We start from the raw sequence: 15,791 nt of genomic DNA, 5'->3' as shown, positions 1-15,791 counted from the left end.
GCTATGCGGCCAATAGATGACTGATAAACTCTTATTGGAGTTTCTTTCATGCTTCTGCCTGTTAGGCCTCTGTATTTTACCAACTTACACTTAAAACATATTTGTAACGTAGCCCTAGAGGGCAAAACACACACACACCCACACACACGCACACCCACACATATACACACAGGACACTCCCGTCTCTTGAACTCTTTTCATAAGCATGTGATTATTATTTTGCACAAAAACATTCATTTCACAGTATATTTCATATTGTATATTTTCTATTCACTGTATTTAACATTTATGCAACATTAAAACGTGCCTTAACACTATGACATTTAAATATGAGCAGTATACGAATCATACTGGCATATGAACACTATAATATGCAAGTCTATACTATACTTTGACATTTCATCCTTCATTATTGACCCCAGAAGAAATGGCTGGAATTCCATTATTTGAAGCTGGTTTCTGATTGGTGCCATCACAACCTTGTTTCTTGCATTTTATCCCAAACAAACTGCATATTTTAATCAGCATCAGGTCCACTATCTCCTCCTCTTCTGATGGCTGGAGAAATATAAGTACATTCAAATATTAATTCTTGTATGTATGACTGGTTATGATTTGGAGATTTTACCTTGTGATGTATTTGTTCTTGACTAAATGCCACAAGTATCACAGAAATAAAGAGATTCAGCACAACAAATGTCATGAACACGATGCATGAGCCAATGAGGAAAGCTCCAAGTACTGGGTTGTAATTCAAAACCTATGAAAAAAACATGTTGTTTTAGAAACTATTCTATTAGGTGCTTAGCTATTCAATGCATTACAACTACTCACCTCTTCGTAGTTGAAAATGCCAAGCTGCAAGCTGACCATGGTCTGTGCAGCGTCCAGTAGTGTTCTGTAGGAGTACAGCTTCCAGCCATACATCAGGTTGGACTAAAATTATAAAACATACAAAGAACTCTTCTTGGCATCGTAGCAGATTGGTAATAATGAATATATTGACAATGTTATAACAAATTTTGCTTGGACAAATTTTGAAATAAACAGTACTCTGAACTAGTACAACTAACCTTACCCATTTTTATAGTACATACTTGCCAATTTTAATGTTATTTGTTATTTATATCTCTGTGTTTCATACAAACATACATATGTCTATTTGCCATATTGCTAAAATTGTAGTGTGGGAAAATTCTCACAGCAATAGAGTAGGCAAGGAACATGATGGTTATGACCACCAGGAAGCCTGAAATATCAGTCCAGGCACGCTGCAGTGTGGCGGTGATCATGTGCAGCTTGGGGTTCAGCCTCAGCAGGTGCCAGAGTTTGATTGTAGCCAGCAACACCAGGAACGCAATCAGATACCCCAGCACTGCATCAGCCTTGGCTGTTTCATGGAAACTGGCAAATCTACAAGATATTACAAAAATTGTTTTTTAAAAGTACGTATCTATTTGTGAAACAATGTGTACTGTAATTTAAAAACAGTTTCAGTGCACTTAAGATCCTGAGGTGTAGTGAAAAAAAATATATTTATGAGTGAGGTGCATTGTTCAAGGTAGCCACTATTATGCATTATAGCCCATATTTCTAAAAAAATAAAATAAAATAAAATCTTGTTTTAATACAAAGGTTCAGAAAATAATACTCTTTTTACACACAGAATAGCTTCGTAAAACATGTGGTTCTAAAATGTAAATACATGGCACCAACAATAATTCTAAGTTAATGCCTGTTTGAAGAAGTCCCCTTTTTAACTTACTGGTCTTTGTGGCTCTGATAATACTCCATGTCTCTTTTCCCTAATAAAGTCCTCTTGATGAACACAGAAAGGGCGCTCCAGCTCAGGACAATAATGGCCATTTCAAGGAAGTTCCACTTACTTCTAAAATAAGACCATTTTTGCTGCTTTATTAACTTCCCCTGTGAGAAACAAATATAAATGTGCTGCCACTGTGATATGTATAAATGGTATACTCACTAATGCAAATCATACCTGAACAAACATATAATAAAGTATGAAAATAAAGTAAATAGCTTCAGAGGCCATTACAAAGATATGCAAGCCACCAGTAGATTGATACAAACGGACATTTTGAAGTTCACTGCGAAACTGGAAAGCACCTGTAATAAACACAGGATTTAGAATTTTTTTTTAAAGTATTTAACAAAGTGGTGATTTTTAGTGGCGCACCAGTGGCTGTGGTCTCCAGCATCAGTGTAACTATGCAGAAGAGATTTACATTTGCATTATACACAGTAAATTCAACAAAGATGGCTTGAGTATATGCATCAAACCAGGTGTTGTCATAAAGATATTGCAGGACTCTTCAAGACAGAAAAAATAAAAACACATATTAAACAAATATACATATATTCAAATTCACTGAGTATGGTGGATAGGAAATTGCTGGCCCTCACCCATATTTACTCTCCACAATTTATTGAATATACTACACTATATTGTCATTATTATTTGTTCAGTTATGCTTGTCATGTATGTTGTCTATAGTTGAAAGCCAGCCTTTTAACTTAGTCAGAGCATATGTGATTGTGCCACAGGGCTGGACATATTGTCTTTTTTTTTTGTCTAAACAACCAAATACTGTATCATGTGGGTCATTCCACGCCAAATCTCCGAATGCCCCCGCCCGATCATCTCAGATTTGACTGAAAAAATTCTAGGAGGTTCACACAATTTCCAATGGGAAAAGTCCCAAATTTTAGCTCCCAACTCTTTATAGTTTTGTCATTAAAAGATATTTTGTCAACTCTGCCCTGACCTGCTTTGAGCAGAGTTGTTTAAGGAGCCACGTTCAGATTGCTGTATCTAAAAAATATCTAAGGTAGGTCCTTAAAATTTTCAAGGGTTAAAATTTGTCAGATGTACTTGTAGAATATGGACTTTTACACATGTGCTTTTGATTTATCACAGATTTTTGGGGGCTTGAATTTATTCGAAAATTTCACTCTTCAAATTTGAGGGCATTTTTGAAGGACTGTCAAAAGTGCAAAAAGACAGAGATTTGATATTGAACACACACCTTCCCACACATGCTGTGTACTTTGTATTTTAAAACTGAGCCTCTGTGATGAACGCTCTAGAAGATATTAAGTGTTAAAAATGGAAAAAATAAATTTGGTGCCCTCTTTACCATGTTATACCAAAAAAAATGATAGCACCCACCTACATAAAATGGACTGTTTTAAAAAGACTAGATGTCTGTTTTTAACATATCCAAAATTTGTGATGGTGTTCAGCCTTATTTTTGCAAAATGATTTTTTTGAAAATGTGGTGTCTGCATACATGCAGAGCATTCATGGACTATGAAAGCACTTTTAGAAGCTAAGAAAATACTCTGAATATTTGACCCACAGCTTAAACTCAACAAAATGCTACTATTGTAAATTACCTCAACTCTATCTCAAACTTTCAGATGTTTTGATGCAACACTCCTGAATTGTATAAAGGCATCCTGTTGTAGTGCTAGGAACATCTATTTTAGAAATTATGTGTGCACTAGTGTACAGAAGCCCTGAGCCGCAAGTGTAAAAAAATAAATAAATAAAACAATAATATGCTTTTTTCTTAATTAATGTATTCATTTATTTTTTGAGATATTATCTCATTATTTTGAGATATGATCTGGTTATTTTCGAGATATTATCTCGAAAATAACGGGATACTATCTAAAAATAAATACATTAATTAAGAAAATAAAAAAATAATAATTATTTTATTATTATTATTATTTTTACACTTGCGGCTCAGGGCTTCCATAGACTAGTGCTGGGTACCTTTACAACACATCATTTCTAAAACAGATGTTCCTAGCACTACACCAGGATGCCTATATACAATTCAGGAGTATTACACCAAAACAGTTGAAAATTTCCTCAAAGAGTTGAGATAATTTACAGCTGAGTAATCAAATCATGCATTTTGTTGAGTTTAAGCTGTGGGTCAAATATTCAGAGTGTTTTCTTAGCTTCTGAAAGTGCTTTCATAGTCCATGAATGCTCTGCATGTATGCAGACACCACATTTTCAAAAATTCATTTTGCAAAAATAAGGCTGAACACCATCACAAATTTTGGATATGTTAAAAACAGACATCTAGTCTTTCTAAAACTGTCCATTTGATGTTGGTGGGTGCTATAAATTGTTTGGTATAACATGGTAAAGATGGCACCAAATTTATTTTTTTTCCATTTTTAACAATTAATATCTTCTAGAGCGTTCATCACAGAGGCTCAGTTTTAAAATACAAAGTACACAGCATGTGTGGGAAGGTGTATGTTCAATATCAAACCTCTGTCTTTGAAATTGCACTTTCTACAGTCCTTCAAAGATGCCCTCAAATTTGAAGAGTAAAATTTTCTATTATATATTCTACAAGTACATCTGACAGATTTTAACCCTTGAAAATTTGAAGGACCTACATTACATAGTTTTTTAGATACAGCAATCTGAAAGTGGCTCCTTGAACAACTCTTCTTAAAGCAGGTCAGGGCAGAGTTGACAAAATATCTTTTAATGACAAAACTATAAGGAGTTGGGAGCTAAAATTTGGGAGTTTTCCTGTTGGAAAGTGTGTGAACCTCCTAGAATTTTTTCAGTCAAATCTGAGATGGTCAGGCAGGGGCATTCGGAGATTTGGTGTGGAATGACCCATGTACCTGCTGGAGTTTTGGTAATTTGGGCCAAGATCCACTGCAAACCCTCCACCTCTGTAGACTACCACACTTCCCCAGATGGGATAGGCTCGAAGCTTCCCCTTAGACTGATATTTCCATGGGTTTTCCAGATGTTGTGTATCATTATCAGGCACATTGTACGTCCAGCCTGGACCATAGGAGCCCATGTCCTCCAACTCCCATGAGTAGGGAGCGTGACAATCTGATACAGACTTCTTCATGGACAGAGCAACATGACAAGATTTCTGCTGGACTCTGACTTGGCGAAGACGGGCATTGCCCACCAGCTTTGAGTTACCATCTGTTATAAAACCTGTACAAAATAGATCAGACATAACATTGTCATGTCAGCAGTGGGATATAGGCAGCAAATGAATACCTGTCTTTAAATGCAATGAAGAAGCAATAAAGTTTACTTCTGCAAAAAATTAAGGTGTTCAGAAACTAACCAAACCTGATATGCCTTAAGGTAGACTCTGCATGTACTTTCCATTTTCAATGTGCCTCAACATGACAAGACAGTGACTTATAACTCACAGGTATGTCATTTCATAACATGCGTACCTGGATAGTCTCCAAAAAGGTTGCTCAATAGCGTTGTGTTTGCCCAACCAAACACGTCCTGAATACTCATAGTGTCTGAGATGCCTTTGCTGAAGCTTTGCCGGATGTGTTGAGTCAGGAAGTAAGCATTGGGGTCCCTCTGGCCATAAGCCACTAGGAGGAGCATCCACATAAATCCTGTGTATGCTAAAAATAAAAACAATAGCAATATATGTTTTAACAGTATTGTGGCTTGTTTTCTCTTATCAGTGCATTTTCATACCTGCAATCTCCCTTATAAGGATGAATACTTTTTGCTCTTTTATCATATTGTTCCTCATCTTCTCAATGTCCGTTGGAGGTGGTGGTTGGTAAAAACTACAGGTGCTGTCTCTTCTTGCAGCACGCACAGTATTTGGGTCATCTAAAAACAATAATTACTTTTTAAAATACAAATGTTCACACTTTTTTTTTTTCAAAAATGGAAAGCTACACAAAATAGAGTGTAAATCATATATTCATTTTTATTCTTATGTAATAGTCCATGTCACTGTGTGGAATTTGAATTTTTATTGAGTTTTTATTTTTTCTTACTTGTATATAGTGTGCCTTTAATACAAATGATCAAAACACAAATTCCACAAACAGATACTTTAAGTAAAGAACAATGTCTTTATTGTGACATTAATTGTAAAATAAACCCAGTAAACAATCCAGTAAATTCTGAATATGTGGTGTTAAGTTGTATTGCACCATTGGGTGTCATACCTGAATTTATAACAAGTCCGTCCACCTGAGGTTCTCCATATTCTTCTTGATCAACCTTTTTTAGAACAAGAGCAAAGAAAGCAGCAAACCCCAGAACCTATAAAAGGATTTGGCATAAATTTTTGTGCATTTTTGATATTTCAATCTTTTTCAAAGAGACTTACTTTTAATGGTTGGGTAATAAATAGGCTCTCAAAAAAGGAGACGACCATTGAGATGAGCCAGCTTACTGAGCGATCTTTCCCATACGTCAGCCCATACATCATTGTGAAGTATCCAGACACACCACTGGTCGCAATCACCAATATCCACCCTATGAAGACAAACCACCAGGGAAGCCCGCCTTTCTTCTTGGGATCTCCGCTGATGCTTTCTTCAGGAGTGGAGCTGAGGTCTAGCTGCTCCCCTTCCAGACACGACATTGGGAGATGATACTCCAGCAGAGACTTCATACCATGGACCTGCTGCAGTGCACGGTTGTAATTGTTGGAACTGGGGAAACGAGATGGTCCCAACAAACCCAGCTCTTTTTCTACATGGCGCAGTTGCCTGTACAGATATCGGTTGTAGCTTGTGGTGTTCTTTTGGGCAGTATTAGATGATTTATCTGAGTCTTCCCACATACTGGATCCTATTACAGAAATATTTATTATTTATTGGTATTTAAAAATGTGTCCAGTCAGAAAAGTACATGTGTTATATTCCTCTTGTAAATATGGCTTTATGAGAAAACTGTTTTATATACCTGCTGATACTATTTTGTATTACAACAATTTACCTTGCAAGCTGACTGAGCCTAAAGATAGGATCATAGAGCGCTCCTTTTTTGCTGTGTCATTGTAGAAATCTTCAGAGGGTCTATTATGTTGTTTGATTATGTCCTCCACCAGAGATAATAGTGTGTTGATATCACACTGTTGCCCAGATTTGAGGTCTAAATGGGGAAGTGGGCTTTTCATGGCCTTTGACAGGGATTGCGCAATTCGTTTTATGTCCTACAAAAAATTAAGTATATAAAAAAAAAAAAAGATTAACACTGGCTTTGTTTTTCCTTAGAATCATTTTGCATCTTCTTACCTTGATCACAGTCTCTGGTGTGATGTCCTTTAGCTCTTTCTGAGGAGAACTCTGAGAAGGGGACACTTTACCAATTTTCCCCTGTTTGGACATTTCCGTTTTGTTTTTTTCTCGAGGACGAGTGTTTCTGAAAATACTCACAATGAGCAGATTTATGGGAAACATGATGATTGAACTTTGAAAGCCAATCATCACTTGCTGCCATGTGAACTCAATGTGTCCTGCCAAAAACATTATTAAACATAATTAAATTACCAATTTATGAATTCACTGAAATGCACACACCTGATTATAATTATTGATTACTAAGTAGTGTTGTATAAGTAAATATAATTTGTGGATTAAGTAGTCCAAATGTAGGCAGTAAAATTGTTTCAACGTAAAATAAGTAATAAAAAAATAGTATTATTTTACCTAGATCCATTGTCTGTTCAGAGGGGTCTGTTGGAATGCCCCAGAACATGATACTTGTGAGCATGGTGCACAATAGCAGGGAGAAGCAGCAGGAGACACGCTGTACTCGAGTGAATGTGCTACAGGGAGGACGACTGATGACCGAAAACCAAATGTGTCCATCACGGAAATCCTTAGCAGTTTTCATGAAAAACAGGTTACTAGAGAGAAAAACAAATAAGAAATACAAAACAGAATGTAATGGTGTCTTTTTGGGGTATAATAAAAATAACTATTACCTAAATCTCTTCAGGTCCATTTCCGTTGCCACAGGGAAAACCTTATCAAGTGTGCACTCTCCCACATCTATAGCCAACCAGGAGTTACACAGGAAGTGCCACTTTTGACCAGTCTCCACGTCTTGCACCATAACTTTATTGACATACCTGAAAAAACACCACCATTAAGTGTACAAATTGTACTTCCTTCATTCATCAACCGGATCAAAATAAAAACAGGTACCATGCAGGGTGGGCTCCTGAGTTGTCATGCCAGAGTCGTATACTCTGCAGGTCTCCTAGTGAAAAATGAGTGGTAAGCAGAAACATGTCCACTCCACCTCTCTCAAATACAGGTTTCTCTGCATCAGTCAGGTGGTGGGGCTCGCTCTCTCCCTCTGTCCCCTGTAATGTTATTGTCACCTACGGCATGTGAACACTTGATTAGAAAACGTAAACATAAAAAAATATCATAGATTTCACTAAGCCTACACATATGCAACTTACTTGAGAGGAAGTAGATGCACCATGCCGATGTCCGGTGCTGACATTGATCATATAGCGATATTCTGCCAAAGGATCATTGTCTTCTAGTAAGGTTATCTTGACCTTAAAACAAGAAAAAGGGTTAAATTCAACTGAAAACTAAAAAAGAAAATAAGCTAGATTTTAATAGAATTTCCATTTTATCCAGAAGCTTACTTTAGTTGAATCCTGGATATCTTTCCTCCGTGCCCATACCACAACCATAAGATAAGCAACAAAGATGGCTCCAACAAAACAAACCACTACAGGGTTGGTAGTAAAAGTAGCAAAAAGTTCTGCAGTGCGTGATACATCAACCAAGTTTGGCATGACAAAAAAGGAGCTTCCAAAAAATGTCAAATGATTACAGAGGCACTGAGTTACTGCATGTGTGGTGAGTGGGCCAACCTGCAAAAGGGAAATTAAATACTTCAGTTCTACTAAAAAAACTGATTGGACAAAAGCTTTTCAGTACTTACCCTGCAGCCATCTTCACTCCAAAATGACTCAGTTTCATTCCAGTACTTACACTGAGCAGCAATAGTGACAACATTAACTGTGGCATTGACTGATTTGATTCCAGGTTCTACAATGGGCTTTATAACAAGATAGTAAATGCCAACATCATCAGCTCGATCCTTTGGCCCCACCACCCAGGTATACCTTTCCTCTATAAGATTAATACAATTTGTGATAAAAAATTAAAATAAATACATAATAAGGATTTATCAAAACTGTACTAGATTTACGTCAGTAGAGATACCTTCTTTTGCTTCCTGTATAGGGAGTTGTGCCTTGGCTACATATTTCTCATAAGTTGGGTAAGCTTTGTATTCCAGAAATGCTACAAAAGAAATGTCTTCAGATGGCTGCATTCTCAGCACTAATGTTACATCAGGTGAGGGAACGTCTATTATCAAAGTACTGAAATTGGCTAAGTCTAGCTCAGTGCTGTTCTCCTGTCCAACATCAAGTCTAGGAAGGAAAATCTAGAAAAGACAAATAAAAATAAATCAGGAATTTATTTAAAAAAGACAAAAAATACCAAAAGTACTATTATCTGATGTGTTACAAATTACCTCTATCTCCTCTAGTAAGTCGTGGACAGCAATTACACTGCCATCCATTCTGGTTAGAGAGACTGATCCTACTGTCCCAGTGATGTTTTCATCTTTCCAAGCATATGGATTCTTTGTGAAACTCATCATCTGTTAATCATAAATTTGTTATTGTAAAGATTTTTCTTGTGTTTTTTTTGTGTCTCTTAAACTGCACATATACACATACTACATACATACCCTTACATCCACTGGTTCTTCTGGTGAGACAATAGCCGCAGGGAGGGCAGGAAAATTAAATCTAGAGGATGTATTCTTCTGTACATTGATATTCTTCATCTGCATAGTCTGTGGGGTTATCCTTCATACAAACATAGCATATTCCAGTTACATACTTGGCATTTCCATAACTCATGTTGTCAGGGGGGAAATCTTTACCTGTTGACATACACACTGATCTGACCAGAATCAATAATGGCAGGCTCTCCATTCAGTTTTTTATTCATAAGTAAAGCACTTTGTACATTGTTGATTCCAGTTAGGAGAAACTCTGACACTTTTTTCTAAAGTTAATAAATAAATAATTAACCACTTATTTCAATTAAAATATTCCTCAGCATGAGCATTTGAGTGTGTATGAACCTTACATCGGCTGAAACATTTAAAATATTGCTGGCTGCTTCTACAATTGGGGCAGCGGCTTGCACCACTTCTTTATCTTCTTCTGCAGTGTATTGAGAGACACTAATAGTGTTCAGAGAGGCACTGAGGTCCACCAACAATGAACTAGCTTGTTCCTGCAAAAACAACATGGTGTATTTTCTTTGTTATAGCCTTATGTAGATGTACACACTTTCATTTTACAGTAAATGTCTGTGGATCAATATAAACTCCAACTATAAGTAGATTACCTGAGCAATGGGTGTGAGTTCATCTGACAGTTGAGTGAGACCAGCCACAGCTCTTGCTGTCACCTGGACCCCCTGTGTGGTATTACTAGGGGACCCATGCAGGACTTTGGTCATTTTGGTCAGCATTTGTTCTCTTAACTGTAAGAACCACACACAGGGTTGAAAGGCACACTTGGCTCTGTTTAAACAAATCATGACATGTAATTACTACCTTCTTTTTTGAATCCTTGTGCTCCTCTTTGGACACTGTGTTGAGCATATCTGAGACTGATGTGAATATCTGTCCCAGAGTTTCACCGGAGAGGAGGCCCTGCTGCTCTAACTGATTCACTGTGTCATCCACTGCAGTGTGAAGGGCGTCCACTGAGCTCTCTGTGTTACTTACTACAACCTTAGGAAAGATTGACATTAAAACATGTTCTCGCCTGAAACAGAGGATCTAATTGCAGAATACAGACCTGTGTGGATATGTTGGTGGATGCGTTTTGGTTTGCATTTTTTACAGTCACCATTAACGATAAACTGAAGTTGTTGTTCATATCTCCAAGTGGCAGGAAGATTGACTTTATTTCATGTGCATCACTGCATTTAAGGTGTTTGCCTGGAAGAATAACATGCCAAAGACAAGGGCCATTATTTGTTGTATCTTTATAATGTCTATGTATTAACCCATCTAGTGCAAACCACATTTGTCAGCATGCATGCTATAAACTCAAAATATGTTGTTTGTTTTTTTATTAAAAATGTATCTCTCAGAAATTAAATCAAAAGTTAAATAGTGCAACTTCTTACCCATGTCTGTTTTGATGCAGTAGATGCAGCCTGAGGAGCATGACAAACTTGTTTTGCAAATAATGTTAAAAGCATCCAGCACTGTCCCAGCAGATGGAGAGATGCTACATGAAACAGTGTCTACAGCAGGGCTGGATGTCGGCGGTGGTTGAGATTCTGGTACTGGGAGAGTATACTTGGCAAATCCAACCTCAGATTTTCCTGCATAAAATATGTTATAAACATGTGTATAAAATACATTTAGACACGGACTAAAACAGTATATCTATATATTTATTTCTGCATTAAGATCCTACCATAAGCAACCACAACAATGGGTTGCTTAGTATCTCTAGATTTTTCCAAATGTCGACTGTTAACAGTATATTCAGTGTTTCCTTCCTGCTTTTCAGTGGGAGGCCTTCTGCTCACTTTGGAGTAACATTTTTCAAGGTTGTTCTAGAAATTAAAGTCCATAAAATTAAAAAGATGTTAACTTTTGTTGTATGTACTTTGTATACTTAAAAGAGAAAAACTTACAGCCAATAGTGTTAGATCCTCCAAATACCATACTACAACCGGACAGTTCTTTTCACAGTGCAGTTTCATAGTGACAGGACTATTTACATTTAATGAAGTGCAATTATCACATCTACAGAACAGAAAAAGAGAAAGTTACTTACTTTGAATGATTTTTTTTTATGTTTTAAAAGTGGCATTTTTTTTTTTTTTTACCTTATTGTTACAGTTGTGAATTCCCTTGGAGAAACAGTGATACACTTGGTAGCTGCTGCAACTTTAACTGGACTTCTAAACCAACGTGTCTTCTTTGCAATAAAAGTGTACTGAGCAAATTCAAAAGGATCTGGAAGACAGTCTTTTTCAATTGTGTAAGATTCATGGTCTGTATCATTCACACACTTGCAGGAGCCCTCTGTAAACAAAAACAAAACATCAGTTTTGAAAATGAAAACAGTTGTTGGATGATTTAAACACAAGCCATACTGCATCTCCAACTGAATTGAATTCCTTCGCTGGGTAAGGATGAGGATTCAGCTTTTAGGAGAACACTTTGACTGTAGTCAATCAGAGCAGAAGGAGAAGCGCTAATTTTAAAATCACCAAAATCATCGTCCACCTACAAAAGACAGTAATTCAATCTCTCATGTTAAAATTGATAAGAACAACAATATGTTGGTAATTATCTCCAGAACACACTGGATCTTCTTGTTGGCCTGTGTCATTATGACATGCAAGAAATATCTTGTCAAGATCCACATCAGCATCCATGGCTGAGAAGGCATTCATGGCTCGCACTTTAACTTGTAAAGATCCTTCAACCCAAACAAATAGAATATAAAAGTATTGTATTCACTAATGCTGTTTTAGAACAGCTTAGAACAGCATACCTTCAAGTGGAGAGGAGAAGACAAATGCTTGTGTGCTACCATTGAGCATGTCTCTAGTTTCAGAGATACTGTCCTGAGCTCCTGTCAGAGTGAATAGGAGTTGCACTGGGGCTCCATGCTCAAGAGAAACATTGATAACAAGTTCAGAGGAGTTGGGACACTGTCCGTCCTCTGCCTCCACCGAAGCCTGCAGACCCTCAATTGGCTGAAGCAGACACAACTGCAGGTTTGTGGATACTGTCGTAGTTGTAATCTTATTAGAAGCTGATATAGTCAGGTTGTGGCAGCCTTGTCCAAGTCGCTCAACAGAAGCGGTGTCTAGGGTTATATTGTATGGTGTGACGCCACTGTCCACAGAAGAGTTAGTGATCACATGAATATTGTGCGCAGTTGTATAGGTAACATTTGTACCTTATCGAAAACACAAAGCAGACAATTACTATAATGTTCACTAATACAGACTATTAAAAATATGTAAATGACATACCTGCTTCAAGGAAAACTTGAATTTGTACTGGCCTGCCATATGCTGCATTGCATTTGCTTTCATTAAATGAAATGTTTTGGCCAAAGCACTTGACAGCACCAAACTCTCCCAGCCGCTCCTGAATGGTTATTGCTCTCTGTGCTGTAACATGCCAGTCACTTGTGGTGCATTCAACACTGACCATAAAAAATCCAGGTCTAGTAAATTTGTGAATGACAGTGCTCTCCATCCTGAAAAGAATAAATGCAAATAAGATAAAGTAAGAAAAGAGTATTAATGTTCTAACATTATGTGCATTGTATGCCTGTGATTCTCACTCTTCTGGGCTGTATGGATCAATTGTATGACCGTCTCCAGCGTTGACTGTACACGTGAGATTTCCCTCAAATGGATGCAAAAGCCACTTGACAGTAATAGTGACATTATCAAACACAGCTGCCAGCTTACTAATTAATAGGGAGAGACCTGAGCAGAAGAAATACATCTTATGTAATTTATGTTTTCTAATATTTCATTTGTCTTTACTGCAAAACTGACCATGTTTGCAGTGATATTCCACAGAGAGGTAACTTCCAAATGCTGGACACGGCTCTCCAAATGTGCTCACATCTACAGGAGCCTGGCAGGCCTGCAGTCCATGACAAAGGGCTAAAAGAAAAGGTGCACACCTATTATGTTTGAGTGTTTAGATATACTAAACCAATAACTCTAATGTTAATAAAACTCACACAAAGCTTAACTTTTGCGTGAGTGAAAGCAGATTAGCGATACACCCATTATGGTAGCATTGTTCCCTTATACATTGCCAGAGGCGCATGTTTTGTGTTTCAGTGACTTATAGGTTGTGCTTACATAACAGCTGTTAAATATATAGAATGTGCAATCCAAATATCACACATAAAAAAGTGACTTATTTTTTAAATGACATCCTACCAGTTACAGAATCCACGACGTCGATCCAGCTGCATTCTTCCTGGGAAGCTGTAGGTGAGGCTGTGAGATGAGCTCTGCAGTAATGTATGGTTTTTCTGCCAAAGAAACTGTCATCTATTTCTATTACTTGACCAGAGCCACACTGCAATGTAGCATTTTGGCCTTCACAAGCAAGAGATCTTCCTGAATCTATAAAGAAATTTTTTTTTATTTCACATATAAACACATATTATTGTCTTTTGAATATAAGGCGACATACCAAACTGGCAGATAAAATTATATTCTTGGGTACAATTGTCTGTAGCTTCCCACTGAAAACCTGAATGTCTCTGTATATATACGCAAGCTGACGCTGGCTCTGGTGTGTTCACCCAATTACTGTAGCTGACATCTGAGCCATCCAGCCAAGAAAGGGAGCCTGTAATAATGAAAGTTTGATTTCATTACTAAAGAGAATTAGAATCAATTATGAACTTGTAACGTGTGTAATTTATCATGTTCATTGCAAGCAAAACCAAATATAAACTACAAAAACTATCAAGGCAATAACAGATAAGGTAAATGAATGAGAAAGAGAATTCCCTGTAGTCAAATAAAATAACAATTTTAAGTGAGACAGACATCTATGTGCCTTTTTACAGTCCATGTGAATGGAGGTTCTTGTGCAACTGAGCCTGCTGTTTCAGGGAGATATCAGATAGAGGCAGGAGTGAAGACGTGTGTAAACAAATGATTGAATGTTCTTTACAATAGACATGCAAAGTGCAAAGAGAGCAATTAGAGGCAACACTAGGAACAACTGTGGTTAGGTAGATAGTACTAAAGTAGTACATACAGCACAATCAATTTTGGAGTGTAAATTTTATGTAAAGTTACTTAAGCTACAAATAATTATCTTATTTCTTAATAAGTAACGTTATTTTAAAAAATGTCTAACTTCAGACTATTTTAATATCAGACATTTTTTTTATATTGAAAGACAATACCATTTTCTTCAAAAACACCAATACAATCAATTACAACTGAACCTACTATAGTTATCGATAAAGAGCCCTTTTGGGTCAATTGCAAACTTGTTTTAGTTATAGGATCAAAGTGAAGAGGTCATTTTTTTGCTTTCTGATTGCATAATCAGCTTGAGACACATTTAAAACACAAACCTGAAACATATTTTAAAGAAATCAACATTTAATTTTGTATCTGTGAACATTTTTATATAAAACAATATATAATAATCTAGAAAATGTTTTGGCAGATGTTTATGGAAAGAAAACTCCTATCAAGACTATGACTATATTTATGTACGTTTTAACATATAGAAAAAGTTTTAAATACTCTCACCATCACCAGTAGTGTCTATAGTAAAGTTTGGAGCGGCTGGTGCCAATCCGAGCCACCAGTCCTTCCCAGGGTGCAGATGCTTCTGGAGAAACTGCTGCGTTTCATCATTGAGAATAAAAGCGAGGTGTCCACCACCACGCTCACACCAGGACTGGGCTCTGAAGAAGGGACGCTGTAGACTGACAAATTCAAAGCACGAGCCATCAAAGCTCTCCTGGTGATCTGGACAGGAAAGCACATCAGGTAGCTCCTCAGCATAACAGGTATAGCTGAGAAAGAGGACCACTACAAGGGCAATCATGGGGATGTGGTGTCTGCCCATGTCTGTACACTGACCACACTGAGGAGGATCTTGGTCTTAAAAAGCAGTGACATCAGCAATTGCACCAATTAACTATTTACAATTACGATATTTGGACAGAACAGTCTTGATTAATGCTTGCCTTTGTGCTGGAGACATCACTCTTATGAACAAACAAAGCTAAGATGTGCAGTGAAAAGAGGAACAAACCCCATTGTAAACAGCAATTGCCCGACTACAGTAAATCCTCACAACCTGCACAAAGAGATAAGCCCCTCTTTCAAGCTTAATTTCA

The 15,791-nt window shown here is 37.1% G+C and overlaps 2 protein-coding genes across 2 annotated transcripts; both read right to left on the bottom strand.

Moving 5' to 3' along the window:
- Positions 1-251: 251 nt before the first annotated feature.
- On the bottom strand, positions 252-13,469 carry LOC110175384 (polycystic kidney disease protein 1-like 2). Its single transcript, XM_055154672.1, is given in 37 exon segments — positions 252-558; positions 629-760; positions 835-936; positions 1,203-1,413; positions 1,766-1,926; positions 2,000-2,127; positions 2,198-2,331; positions 4,684-5,014; positions 5,266-5,451; positions 5,528-5,668; positions 6,013-6,109; positions 6,177-6,643; positions 6,791-7,007; positions 7,090-7,310; positions 7,504-7,703; positions 7,782-7,928; positions 8,005-8,183; positions 8,268-8,369; positions 8,463-8,734; positions 8,737-8,955; positions 9,049-9,274; positions 9,365-9,493; positions 9,584-9,704; positions 9,782-9,906; positions 9,991-10,140; positions 10,255-10,392; positions 10,466-10,645; positions 10,713-10,855; positions 11,047-11,247; positions 11,343-11,484; positions 11,566-11,677; positions 11,761-11,959; positions 12,031-12,163; positions 12,244-12,359; positions 12,435-12,845; positions 12,922-13,151; positions 13,239-13,469. Coding segments are annotated over 37 exon segments (6,729 nt in total). The 5' UTR covers positions 13,406-13,469; the 3' UTR covers positions 252-399.
- On the bottom strand, positions 13,331-15,517 carry LOC129409150 (polycystic kidney disease protein 1-like 2). Its single transcript, XM_055154303.1, has 4 exons — positions 15,196-15,517; positions 14,114-14,272; positions 13,855-14,043; positions 13,331-13,569 (listed from the first exon to the last, which is right to left on the bottom strand). Exons 1-4 carry the CDS (start codon positions 15,515-15,517, stop codon positions 13,433-13,435), a joined length of 807 nt encoding a protein of 268 aa, XP_055010278.1. The 3' UTR covers positions 13,331-13,432.
- Positions 15,518-15,791: the final 274 nt, after the last annotated feature.

Source organism: Boleophthalmus pectinirostris, unplaced genomic scaffold (assembly GCF_026225935.1).
Source record: "Boleophthalmus pectinirostris isolate CB_2022bp ecotype Guang Dong unplaced genomic scaffold, ASM2622593v1 HiC_scaffold_19, whole genome shotgun sequence".
NCBI lineage: Eukaryota > Metazoa > Chordata > Actinopteri > Gobiiformes > Gobiidae > Boleophthalmus > Boleophthalmus pectinirostris.
This window is presented reverse-complemented; position numbering and strand designations above follow the sequence as displayed.

Coding starts and splice junctions, on each gene's coding strand:
- LOC129409150 (XM_055154303.1), bottom strand. CDS start 15,517: ATGGGCAGACACCACATCCCCATGATTGCCCTTGTAGTGGTCCTCTTT. Junction 14,044..14,113: donor TAATTTTATCTGCCAGTTTG/GTATGTCGCCTT, acceptor ATTTCTTTATAG/ATTCAGGAAGATCTCTTGCT. Junction 13,570..13,854: donor CGTCGTGGATTCTGTAACTG/GTAGGATGTCAT, acceptor CTTTTCTTTTAG/CCCTTTGTCATGGACTGCAG.